The sequence below is a fragment of the Emys orbicularis genome, chromosome 4, assembly GCF_028017835.1.
Source record: "Emys orbicularis isolate rEmyOrb1 chromosome 4, rEmyOrb1.hap1, whole genome shotgun sequence".
Classification (NCBI taxonomy): domain Eukaryota; kingdom Metazoa; phylum Chordata; order Testudines; family Emydidae; genus Emys; species Emys orbicularis.
This window is the reverse complement of record NC_088686.1, coordinates 135,084,675-135,098,023: the sequence shown is the minus strand read 5'-3', so window position 1 is coordinate 135,098,023 and position 13,349 is coordinate 135,084,675. Positions and strand designations below refer to the sequence as shown.

Sequence of the window (13,349 nt, the reverse complement as noted above, 5' to 3'; positions counted from 1 at the left end):
CAACTTCACTGCTTTCATTACGAACACTTTCCTGGCCTGGGGTCTCAGTGTGCTTTGCAAACACTGCTGGATCCAATTTCCTGGCTCTGTGTGAGGCTGGTCAGTGTGATTAGCCCCATTGAGCGGGTGGGGAAACTGAGGCATAGCGAGGTTGAGGCAAGGTCACATGATGGGTCAGTGGCAGATCTGGGATTACAACCCTGAGTGTTGATTTGTAAGGGTCTAGTCTTGTCCCTGGCTTTATTTTAATCTTCTGTGAACATAGATCTGCTGGGCCTTATCCTACCCACCTGAGGCATGACAGTGACTAGAATGGCACCATCTGTCTGGCCTCATTAGTGCTGTAATACTGTAACCGTTAGACACATGATCAGGCAAGTTCGTTAGTTATACAGGGTAATCGTGTGGCTATTTCCGTCTCTAATTTGTTATTGGGAGCTCTCAAGAATGCAGCTGAGACAAGGCATGGAGCGAGCATTACAGGGGCTGTGCAAGGTGAACAAATCCGTGTGCTCTGCTAATCCTACTGGAGGTTTCTTCCATCTCTAATGTCAGTAGGTCCGGTCCCGTCCATCTGCCTGCTCCCCGGCCAGCACAGGTTTAGGAACTGGCATAGTCCAGTTTCCCATTTCCAATAGGGGGCAGCTCCAGCTGCTTCAGAGGAAGGTAGAAGAAACCCACCAAGTTGAAAATTAAGGAATAACCTGCCCACAGAAAGTTTCTTCCTGACCCTCATCACTTAGAAGTTGGCTCATGCCCTGAAGCATGAGGTTTTATAATTTTTTTTTTTTAAAAGAACCTTCTCAAATTATCACTATCTTTGTAAATATCCAGCCCTCTTTTGAGTCCAACTAAGCTCTTGGCATCTGGGCTATGTGATAGCCTGTGGAACTCATTGCTAACTCTGTGCTGGGTAATAAAGGATTATTCTCTTCTTATATTCTTCATGACTTTTGTTCTGCATTTCCTGATGTTCAGTCTTGATTTCCTTTGCTCAGTTTTATCCCAGTGCTCCTAGCTCTCATGCCCTTGCCCCATCCTTCCCTGTCACACTGAACACATCCCCTGCCTCTTCATTTTACACCACCCTTCAGGTCCCCTTGGTTTAAAAGATCTCTGGTATGGGGTGATGTGCTAAGTGCATTTGCCTGGTGAAGTTATACAGCACCTGCCACTGTAAGGTTGTCACCCATCCGGTTTTTGGCTTCTGTGTCTGGGTGCCATTTGACAAGCCCTGGTGGTTTTTTGTTTTTTAATCTGGGGAAGAGGCGGGGAAGGGGGCGGGGCCTCGGGGAAGAGGCAGCGCAGGGGGCGGGGCCTCAGGGGTCCGATTACCAGCCATTAGAAAGGTGGCAACTCTGCAGTCACTATAGGGCCTCTATCCTGACTTGTACCTCTAGGCACTCCCAGAACTTCAGTGTTAGCTGACACCAGGCATTGGCCTGAGGCAGGATTCTGAGTGGTTGGGCGGGGTATCTGGTGGGATCAGGTCTGAGGACTCAGCCAGGAATACCTTGCCTAGCTCAGACCCTCTGGCTCAGCTTATTGGTCTAAGCTTGAGCCCTGCAACACTGTGGGTCCTGTCTGCCTCCCTTAGCACAGAAGCAGAGCAGCGAACAGCAGGCCTGGTGCCAGCTCTCCCAGCTGTACGGGGTGGCATAGGGAAGCAGGGCAGGGGAGGGGAAGAGCAGGGTGCTACTGGGCATTAGGGTGAAAGCCAAAGCATTTAACAGTAGCTTCTTGTGACTCGGGAGAGATCTCAGGGAGGGTGCAGCTGGCCATGCAAAGTTGCAGTCGGCCAGAATATTCAGAAGAGCTCGGCAGCCACAGCTGGGGCTAGCTATTCCTGCTGCTCCCATTGTGACCCTTACAACCCGGCTTTCACGCAAGTTGTGCATGTCGGGTGCTGGTTGAAAGCTCCCCATTCTTTTTGCAAGAAATATTTTAAAACCTTTTACTCCCCTCCCCCCCCAAGAAACAATGAAAATGTTGACCAAAAATGTTTCTCTCACACACACACACACACACACACACACACACACACACACACACACACACACACACACACACACACACAGCCCCTCCACCCGCATCGTTTTTGTCAAAAAGCCTTTTTTTTTTTTTTTTTTTTTTTTTTGGTCCAAGGGGACAGGGAAGGAAACGTCTTTGGGGAGAAGAAACCTGAGCGGCCCCAGTGCTGAGCCCTTCTGAAAATCTGAACCTTGCTGTGGTCGCTGAGCTCTGTCTGGAAATTCTGGCCCAAAGGGCCCAGTTGAGCCTTCTGCTGTTTGTAGGCTTTAAACAAAGTGCCAGCCTGGGAACCCTGGAGAAAAGCCCCCACTTAGTGAGACTTTTGTGCTGGCATAATCTGATACCCTTTTCCATCCTTCAGTGATACACAAACTATCCACAGAGGATTCTTTCCCAGGTGTCTGGCTCGTGGGTCTTGCCCACATGCTCAGGGTCTACCTGGTCGCCAGATTTGGGGTCTAGAGGGAATTTTCCCCGGGTCAGATTGGCAGAGACCCTGGGAGGTTTTTGCTTTCCTCTGGAGCATGGGGCACTTGCAGGTTTAAACTAGTGTAAACAGTGGATTCTCTAACTTGAAGTCTTTAAACCATGATTTGAGGACTTCAGTAACTCAGCCAGTAGTTAGGGGTCTATTACAGGATTGGGTGGGGTTTTGCGGCCTGCGATGTGCGGGAGGCCAGGTGAGATGATCAAGATGGCCCCTTCTGGCCTTAAAGTCTGAGTCTATCACACCTAGCGCTTACACAGTATCTTTCATCCAGAGATTTCAAAGAGCTTTACAAAGGTATTTGATATCATTATCCCTGCTTTACAGATGGGGAAACTGAGGCACAGAGTGGCCATGCAGGATTTGCTTCACCCATGGCTAAAGTACATTAAACAGTAGCTGAGGATAATATCGGACACTATTTGATAAGCCCCACTTAGTGAGAGGGTGGTGGTATTAATCATGTGGTCCATTCTATTGGCTTCCATGGCTTTAAAGGAATTAATATAAGTATTTATAAAACAGCCAATGAGGGAAGTTTTGTCAATAAGTCTCCAAAAAGAGTTTTTATCAGGGTATTTGGTGTCATGTTTTTTCTCCCTGATTCTTCCCAGGCAAGCCAGCTTCAGAGCTGCCAGGCCGATCCCCAGAAAATAGGAGACTTTAAAATCTCAGCAAAAGCAGCTGTTTTACCAAGTGTAAGGGGACTGTTGCCCCCTTACTAACATTCAGTGGGGGTGTTTTGGTTGGCTAGCTCCCAGCACTAAAAGGGGAAGGGTCGATGGCAAATCAGGAGTCTGAGACTGACAGTCCCCAGGAACAATGGGGAGAGGCCAATGCTCCAGATCAGCCTGATTGACAGGCTAATCAGAGGGTCAGGAGGCCAGGGAGGTCCCGTCCTCCGTGTGAGCTGGAATTGCCTGGGTCAGACTGAGTGGGGCCGAGCTAAGGAGAAAGCAGGGGCCCAAGCTGAGCTGGAGAGCAGAACCGTGCCAGATCCAGAGGGGCCAGAGGCGCAGCCCCAAAGCCAGAGCACAGCCAGGACAGAGAGGGGCCTGAGCTAAGTTGCTGGGAGCAGAGCTGCAGCCCCAAGGCAGAGTTACAGAAGCAGCCTGCAGAGCAGACCTGTCCTGGGGGCAGAGCTGTAGCAACCAGAGCCAGAGAGGCCAGAGAAGCAGCTCAGGGAGCTGGAGGCAGAGCAGCAGCAGCAGCCGTGCTGAGGCAGAGTGGAGCTGGAGCTGGGGCTGGAGCAGTCCGGAGCTGGGTGCGGTGAGCAGCTGGGGAGAGTGAGGGGGACCCTGGCAGTGGGCCCAGCGCAGGGAGATACCTCAGCCAAGAGGCCTTGCAGGCCAGACTTGGAGGGGGATCGTAACCCTGACAGGGCGGGGGCGACGCTGGGAAGAAGGGTCCTGCCACCTAGAGCCTGAGAGCGTGTGGCCACCGCCAGAGCAAGTGTCCAACCCACAGCGTCCCTGCAGCACAGCCAGGGCCTGAGAAGGAGGCCCGGGACCTACAAGGAACAGACTGTGAACTGCCCTGACGTTCCAGAGACACTGCTTGTGATATTCCCTGCCTCAGAGCAGGGTGATGTGTTTCCTTTAACCTTTCCCGTTTTTCCTTATTCTTTTTTTTTTAAAAATAATTGTTAATTAAACAATTTGTATTTGCTTTAGATTGTATAAAATGATCAGTGGGTCAGGGAGGTGCCCAGTGCAAAGAGAGTACCCCGGAGTGGGGACACCCTAGCCCCTGTCCTAGGTGACCACAGCAGGGTTGGGGGTCAAGCCCCCCAGGAATCCTGGGCCCAGCCTTGTCGGGGTTTACGAGGACTCTGCCAGACAGGAGAGTGGAAGGGGAGTCCTCAAGGGCAGGGAGGCCTCTGGGTAAAGGAAGTGGGAGCGAGGACTCGGATCCTTTCGCTAGCCCACTTCACCGGGGTAGTGCAGAAGCCAGGAAAGTTCCCCACAATAGCGGGACCATTCCCCCGCTTACACAAGCAAAGCTGCAGGTCATTTTGTTAGCAGTACATTTCTCTTTGTTGATTCCCGTGTAACAGCAGTATTTTAGGTGTGTGTGTGAAATTACGATTACTTGATCTGATTTGGGTTGTGCGGATGCTGGGGTGGCGCTGATGGCCTGTGAGCTACAGAGGTCAGACTGGCTCATGGTCTCTTCTGGCCTTCAGCGCTGTGATTTAGAAGGTAATGAAGAACTTGAGAGCGAGTACTGAAAAGACCCTTAGCCGAGCTCTTCCCTTCCTGGCTCAGATTGGGTTGATTTTCATCTCTGGCTTCCCCGGTCTCGCTCATGTGGGGTTTGTATTGTCTCTTTCCCTTGTCTGTTTTGATTAGCAATATTCGGATTACCCCAGGGTTTATTTTTAATGACTGATTTTGGGCAAAAATGTTTAAGCCTCGAATTTGTACGATGGGAAACTGCGTCAAGGGAGCTTTTAATGATGTGGATTGAACATGTGCACTGCAGTAGTCTATCTGACAAAGGAACGATGAGTTCTACCGGCTGGGAGCTGACATCAGATGAATTCAGGCTGGACATAAAGCACAGGTTTGTGTTTTATTTGAACAGTGAGGGTAAGTAGACACCAGAACCACTTACCCAGGGCTGTGGTGGATACTCCATCCCTTGAAGCTTTGAAATCAAGAATGTGCATCTCTAATACATCTGCTTTAGCTCACCCACATATCATGGGATTGATTCCGAAGTTACTGGGGAAAGCCTGTGTTATGCCGGAGATGAGACTGTGTGATCAGAATGGTCCCTCTAGGAATTTATAAATAACATTTTAAATGAGTGAGCATGCATTCTTCTAGATCCCTGAATTGGGTGTGCAGTTTGGGGCTGTGCGCAGATGTGGGGGGCTACGTACCTATGCCTTGCAGATTGAGGATCTGCATATCTAAACCAGGTGTTACCTGTCCTAGTAGTTTGTACGTGCCCAGGTCATCCAAACCCGTATTCCAGTTAGGACACTCTGATGCACCCACTGCCATAAATTAGCAGCTGGGACCCCTACGTATCTAATGGGGTGAGGGGTTGCAAGCAGTAAAGGAGTGGGAGAGAGGTCTGGAAGGAGAAATAATCCACCCGAGGGCCCAAGTTGCCCCTGGGAACAGTCTTTAGGGAGCATCCAGCATCTTCTGACCTGACCCACTTATTGTGCAAATGAAAATGGGAGCTGGTCAACACAAACTTTCAATAGCAGCCACGGATTTGGGGTGCCTCTGCTTCTGGGGGGCCCAGCCTGAGACACAGTGGGCCTTGATATTTTTTTTTTCCAGAGGGTTTGAGCACAAGGAAATCCAGCTGACGTCAGTGGGAGCTGCGGGACAGTCAGTACCTCTGGGAATTGGGCCCCAATTGTCTCAAAATGGGCTCCCCAGAAAGAGAAGCCTCCAGAATCAGAGGCCAGTGCTGAAAACATGGGTCTTGCTCTTTCTAGCAGAATGTGAGGAGGAGGGAGATAGGCGTCTGACTAGGCCAGGGAGCCATTAATAAATAGGAAAGGTGCTTCTAAGGGCTGGTCCACACTATCCGCCTAATTCGGCGGGTAGAGATCGATCTTCTGGGATCGATTTATCGCGTCTCATCTGGACGCGATAGATCGATCCCAGAAGCGCTCCCCCGTCGACTGCGGAACTCCTGCTCGCCGAGAGGAGGAAGCGCTGTCGACGGGGGAGCCTGCCTGCACCGCGTGGACCCGAAGTAAGTACTTTTAGTTCGATATAGGAAACGTCGACTTCAGCTACGCTATTCTCGTAGCTGAAGTTGCGTTTCCTATATCGATCCCCCGCCTCAGTGTGGACCAGCCCTAAGACTTCTGTTAGCCTTGGGCAGGGCCGTGTTTCCTTGTGCTCGTCGTCTGTCAGCAGCCGCCTGTGGTCTCTTGTCTCACAATTGATCATCAGCTCTTTGGGGCAGGGACCCTCTTCTTGTTCTGTGTTTGTACAGCGCCTGGCCCCAGGGGGTCATGATCCATAACTTGGGCTCCTATGAGCTACTGCAAGACCAATAATCATAAGGAACTGTTTTTGTAATAGCAGAAGGATATTTTCCATAAACCTTCCCCCACAATTTACTGTCCCTCATATACCAGTGTGTGTATATTGGGGCCCACCAATATCACTTGCTACGGGCCAAGCAACCATCACATGGGAATTGCTGTCAGTAGCTACTGACTGGGGGGATTTGAACCAGCAACATTGAGGTGACAGTAACACCTCGGTCCCTACCCTTTGTGTGGTCTCTAAGTATCTTACTGCATTAGTCTCAAGAGTCGGGGGGCCACCCTGACCAAATTCCAGCTGCCTTTCTAAAGCCTGCATCCCGCAGGTTCACCTGGGTGTGGTATTCCTGTTCCAGACTGTTACTTTGTGTGGTTAAGCAGCTGCTGTCAGGTTGCAGCCCAGAGGTGGCTGCATTTCACTGGTGGGCAAGGTGGTCCCCCTTGCTGCAGGGATGCAGGGTGCTCTGGGAGAAGTAAGATTGTTGTGTCCTCAGTTGTCTGTCTTCTCCCGCTGGCAGGATCCGTCCCCAGCTGTCAAAGGAGAAGATTGAGGGATGCCACATCTGCACTTCAGTGACGCCTGGGGAGCCCCAGGTGCTGCTGGGAAAGGACAAGGCGTTCACCTATGACTTTGTGTTCGACCTGGACACGTGGCAGGAGCGGATCTACACCACCTGCGTCAGCAAACTCATCGAGGGCTGCTTCGAAGGCTACAATGCCACTGTGCTGGCGTATGGCCAGGTACCGGCTGTCCCCGTCCTGTGTCTCGGCGGTAAACCTGGGCTGTTGCACTGAAGCCAGGCTCGGCTGTTAGCAGTTGTGGGCTATCTGGCTGCGCCAGCAAAGCCATGCGGGAAGGTGCTTGGCTGGGCCTGCAGGTCGGAGTTGAGGCTCGTTGGTGGGGTGCAGGGGCAGAGGCCCAGGGCTGGAATATTGGGGGGGCCGTGGGTTGGGATTTTGGGGCATCAACAGAGCTGTTGGGGAATAGTCAGGGAGGGGCGGGTGCAGGTTGGGTTTGGCAGCCCAGGGCTGGAGCTGCAGGGGGCTGCTCTTAGGTTGATGCGCCCTGGGGCTGTCTTAAGTGCCCGTCCTGTGCCCTTTCAGACCGGCGCTGGGAAGACGTACACCATGGGCACCGGCTTTGACACAAACATCTCGGAGGAGGAGCACGGGATCATCCCGCGGGCCATCTCCCATCTCTTCAGCGGCATCGAGCGGCGCAAGCGGGCAGCGCAGGAGCGTGGCACAGCCGTGCCAGAGTTCAAAGTCAGCGCCCAGTTCCTGGAGGTGGGTGTGAGCGAGGGGGGAGCAAGCTGGGGCCCCAGAACATGAGGAGCTGCCATTCCCACACCCCGGAACAGGGTATGGGTGGGGGTGTCTGTCCCAGCGACCGCAAACCACAGCTGCTCATGCACTGCTTCAGGGGGGCACGTGCTGTGGGCCCTACATAAAATGGTGCTGACTGTTTATGTTCTGGCTTCTCTGGGAGGCAGTGGTGCTGGTTATCTGTGCCCCCTCTGTGTCTGGGAGCTGGAGGGCTGGCTCCACTGCAGTCCGTGTACTCTGCATCCACTTGTCTGCATCCAGATTTGGGCCAAAGTCCAGTTTCTGTACAAAGGATGCAGGTTTTCCCAGCCTTCCCCAGCTGAGCAGGAATTCTCAAGCGCCTTCCACCCCATCTATTGCTTCAGGCTTTCTCATCACCTTGAAAGTAACGTACTGGCCCTTCCCACCTCTTTGCCCTGTTTCTCAGTCTCCAGAGCCTAATTTTAGCATGTTCCTATCATTATCCAAACCTTTCTTATTGCACCTTTCACCTAGAACGATCCCATCATGCCTTGCAGACTGTGTACTTTGTGATTGCTTCAGCTCTTACCCACACGCAGCTAGTTCTGGGGTGGAATATGAAAAAACCAAATGCAGCATCCATCAGCAGTTCAGGACAGGAATGGGTTTAGAATGACTTATCTGGGCGAATGCAGGAAGGCTGTATATAGCTAGCCCCACTGTTCTGACAAAGTTTCTATTTTGGTAATGCCCCAAACGCATGTGGAAAAGCCAGGAGCTTTTCAAAGGATTGGCTTTGCATTTTACTTTCGGATCATGTTGATAGAGAAATGTGTGCTGTGGTATAATCGATCCAGACTATGCCATCCTTGTGTTTAGTGACTAGAGCTGGGTGAGAGGGATTTTGTGAAATCACGGAAAACCACTGTGACACTATTTTGCCAAATCACTTTTGCGTAATTTCATGGAATCCTGAAACTTGAGCTTTTTTTTTAGAATGTGTAAAATCTCAAGTGATCTGAAAACTAGTCCCACTTCAACATAGAAATGCCTCCCCTGTTGGAAAAGTGTAGAGGAGAAAGCATCTGCTGTAAGGCTATATAGCCTAGAAAGGACTGAAAGATTGGGAGCAGGGAGGTCCTGAGTCTAATCCCACTGCTGACACAGTGCCCTCAATGATCCTTGTATATCTATCCCTTCAGAGGAGTATTTTCTTGGGCTTCACAACACCTTGATGAATTAGATAAATACCAATGGTCCATTTTACAATGGAGGTACAGATAGTGACTGGCCAAAGATCAGGCAAGCCTGGGTCCGAACCAGAAGTGGATTGCACATCTCCAGATGATCAGGCCCAAACCACTAGAGCACAGAGTTCCCCCTGGAAAGTCTCTGAGCTCCATTTTCTCCATCTGGGCAAAGAGTTGAGACCCGTATGACTTCAGACCCCTGTACCTGGCTGGGTAAGTTACCCCAATAGGAAGCCTTCCCGGCTTCCATGACACCCTCCTCATCTCTTCTGCCCCAGATCTGAAGCAGCCGGAAGTGCGACCGTGTTCCCAAGGATCTCTTGCCTTGGCAGGGCTTTGGCTCTTCCCTGAGTGCCTGTGAGCTGGCACGGAAGCAGGACGCGGGAAGACTTCCTGCTCATTGGCACCTCCTTTGAAATCCCTTTGTCGGGGCGAGGCTATTCTGAGTGGTGGTTAACCCTGCTTCTCATTCAGTACGGCGGGGAGTGCCCCTCCGCCAGCAGCGTTGTGTGACTGCCCAGCCCTGGGCATGAGCTATAGGATCCGACACAAGTGCTGCAGTGAACCCTGTGAGATCCCGTCTCCCCCTCCTATAGCATCTTCCCCAGAGCCAGCCAGTCCTGCTTGTGAATGCCACAGGGTGCTGGGACTCCCACCGCGTAAGTCGCCAAAGGAGATCTCGCTGTTGTCGAAACCTCCTGCTATTCAGCCTACATTTCCCTTTGCTCGATCCCTTTCCTCCCAGCGACACCCACTTTGGGAACGCCCTGTTAGAGTTTATGGGCTTGGGTAACTCCAGTGACTTCAATGAAGCTATGTCTGAGGATCTGGCCCCACTGCACTGGCATGTGGAGAGTTTGTGCAAACTTGGCCAACGCCGTGGCTGCCACGGGGTGGCTGGTGGACCCTTTACGTGGACTGAACCATCCCACCTAGGCTAAGAGGAGCTACATCTGAAAACCCTTCTCCTTGGCCTTGCTGCAGCTCTGTAGGTTCAGCACCAGAAGCCGTCCAGTCTGAAGGCCGGGCTGGCAGATGCTAGCTTCTCGGCTATAGAGAAGCTTTGACAAAGCCCAGAGGCTGCTGGGGCGACAGCAGAGACTCCAGCGCTGCAAGGGTTAATGACACTGGCAGTGCTGGAGCTGGGGGCTGCCTGCTGAGTTTATTGTGTCCTGTCTGTTTTCTGGTCAGGATATTTTTGCCTGTTAAATAGTTTCAGAAACTTAGATGTCTGGGCTTCTGGAGCCTCCAGTCCCAGCATGAGGCAGGAGTTTCCGCCAGACAAACCCCTCTGGTCTATTTCAGAGTCACCCGTTCGTATTCCCCCGGCAGGCTGTGCCCAGCCTTGCTCGCTCCAGGCGATCCACAGAATCACAGTGACCGCGAAGGCCCTAGTGTAGGCAGAGCTCAGGCTTTACCGTCGCATCATCGAGACCCAGCTGGTATCTAGCGCTTTGCCTCAGGAGAGCTCAAGGTGCTTTACAAAGGAAGATCAGTATCATGATCCCATTTTACAGATGGGCAAACTGAGGCACTGAGAGGGGGAGTCACTCACCCAGCAGGCCAGTGGCAGAGCTGGGAACAGACCAGAACCCAGGTCTCTGTAGTCCTAGGCCAGTGCTCTAGCCACTAGGCCACACTACCGGCTCCTCGGCTGGCTGGCTGGCTGCAGCTGCACGAGATGGCCAGGGTAGATAAGGCCTTCTTTAGCTGCCTGCTTGGCTGCTTTGCCAGAACATCACTACGCATGCAGGGACCGGCTCAGCTGGCCTATAGCGCCTGTCGTCTCCACGCTGAACACCCACGCTCCCTGCAAACCCAGCAGGGTAGCGCAGTCCTGTGGGGACTGGTTTGCCCCAATGTCCCCTCTCCCGCAGTGGGGTGTGCTGATAGCTGCCCTCCACCCCAGAGGTGGCTGCATCTCGGTGCCGTGGTATGCACAGCTGGAATAAAAGGTGCTCTCGTTGGGGTGATAGTGGGGGTCCGTTAAAGCTCCCGAGGCTGCCAGCATGCAAGGTAATTACCTGTGCTGTTGTTACTGCTGTGCTCTTACCCGTGTCCTGTGACCTCTCCGGGCAGGTTCATTAGAGGGGAGGCTTTACTGCTCTGGAGCTAACTTCCAGGGACAGTGGAACGGATTAGCCTTATCTTCAGAGCCGCTCTGCGGTGCTTTCCCGCTAGCCCCTGAGCTGGGATCCTTGCAATGAACTGCGTACGGGCCTAATGCCAGCCAGGTGCCAGGACTCCTGGCTTCTACCCCTGGTTCTGCCCCTGACTTGGCATGTGGCCTTGGTGAACTCACTGCTCCACTCTGTGTCCTGGGCCAGGGCCCAGACCCTGTGATCGGAACATGGCCTCCCAGCATCTCTGGCGAAGGCCGGGTGGGCGAGAGGCCCAGGTTGAGATCTGCAGCCTGTCTAGCACCACAAGCAGTGAGGCCCCAGCCCAGCTTCCTTCTGGGACTTCAGCGCACCACCCACCCTGTTAATGATTCGCTGGATTCTCGTCACTTACGCAAATGGGCAGGTCCCAGCCTGTGCCACCCATAGAACTGTCAGCCAGCCGGGCGAAGGAATGGGAGGCCAGGCACGCCCACCACTCCAGGGCAGGATCCCATCTGCAGGTGGTGGCTGGGGAAGGGGGACGGCCGGGTCACTTTACCTATCCCTCGTGTAGGGTCACAGCCTGGATCAGCCCTACGGCAGGATTTCGGAGACCTGGGGTTTTCCTCCCTGCTCTGCCATGCATGCCCAAGGTAACTCTCTGGGCACGTCCCTTGGTCTCTCTGGCCTCCGTTCCCCATCTGTACAATGAGGCGTGAGGATAAATACGGTAGATTGTTAGGTGCTTGCATATTAGGGTAAAGAGGGGCCTGTTAATATCGTAGATGGGGTGAAGCCTGTCTGTTCTACGCTGCTCTGCCAAGGAGGAGCCACTACATAGCCCCTCTGGACCTGGCCTTCAGGGGGCTTCCTCTGAGCCCACCCGTTCTCCTGCCCTGTAGTGACTGGGATGGGCTCAATGCACCTGCCCTGCTGTTCTTGCCCCTTCCCCCGATTAGCCACAGGCACTAAATCCATTTCTCCTCCGCCGCCGCCTTCTGCTCAGTGCTCGCCCCTTCCATGTTGCTCCTGCTCCCAGCAGGGGAGCAGTAGCTGGGCTGGTGATACACCGCTTGCTTGCAAAGCTAATCCAGGGCAAGGTGCAGAATTGGCTCTGGCTTCCCTGCCTTTGGGGACCTCCCGGCTTGGAGCCCTAATTAGCCCCTTTCTCCACCGGGGCAGGTCAATCTGTCAGTGATGACACCCCCCACCCCACCCCACCCCACCCCCGGCGGGCCAGGCCTGACTTGCTGGGCTCTGGATAATTACCCTGCTCGGACTCTAGTCCCAGATAACTAGGGGGACAGCAGGGTCCCCAGACGTACGGACAGTGCTGGGTGACTGACGGCCATGGCGATGGGGGGAATGCCAGGTGCGGTGAGCTGGCTCCTCGGCCTCCTGTCTGCTCTCTGAGAGCTTTTAAGGAGAGAGCAAGGCCTAGTGGGCATGGCCTGGAGCTAGGATGCCTGGGTTCTTTCTATTCCTGGTTCTGCCACTGGTTTGGCGCATGGCCTTGGGGAACTCACTGCTCCAGTCTGTGCCCTTAGCTAGGGATCATCGGGACAGCACGCTGGCACTGTGCTGCTCTGCGTGTGCTGGGTAGGGGAGGCCTTGAGGAGGGGGGGGACCCAAGAGGCATTGGGGGGGAGGTTGGGAGTACCTGGAGGAGAGGTGGGGGGGACGACCCAGGAGGCATATGGGGGAGGTCGGGTTACCTGGAGGGAGCCAGGAGGCCCCAGGGGTCTGAGCACGGCCCCTGTGCACCCCGCAGTGGCGGGAGGTAAGTTGTGAAGCCCCATGCCAGGCTCTGCAGCAAGCCTCGTGCCGCCCAGTAACCCGCTGCCCTGTCTCCCTCCCCCACAGCTCTACAACGAGGAGATCCTGGACCTGTTCGACAGTGCCCGGGACCCTGACTCCCGCCACCGCAAGTCCAACATCAAAATCCATGAGGATGCCAGCGGCAGCATCTACACCACGGGTGTCACCTCCCGCCTCATCAGCTCCCAGGATGAGGTGGGTGACGCCCGGGACCTGGCTGCTGCGGGGGGGTCGGCTGCTCTGGATCGCCGGAGAGCGGGCAGGGGCAGAATGGAGGGGCCGGGTGCTGTGAGGGGCAGAGCCCCCAGTGACGACAAGGGGAGTCAGGAGCTAGCGTGCCCCAGGGCAGA

At 53.9% G+C, this 13,349-nt stretch overlaps 1 protein-coding gene across 1 annotated transcript in view; it reads left to right on the top strand.

Moving 5' to 3' along the window:
* The first annotated feature begins 5,024 nt into the window (after positions 1–5,024).
* LOC135877877 (kinesin-like protein KIF21B) overlaps positions 5,025–13,349 on the top strand; it is a 41,705-nt gene continuing 33,380 nt past the window's right edge. The window contains exons 1-4 of the mRNA XM_065403403.1: positions 5,025–5,083; positions 7,061–7,283; positions 7,647–7,829; positions 13,045–13,194. Of these exons, the coding sequence (XP_065259475.1) occupies positions 5,025–5,083; positions 7,061–7,283; positions 7,647–7,829; positions 13,045–13,194 (615 nt within the window). The remainder of the gene's footprint in view (positions 5,084–7,060; positions 7,284–7,646; positions 7,830–13,044; positions 13,195–13,349) is intronic.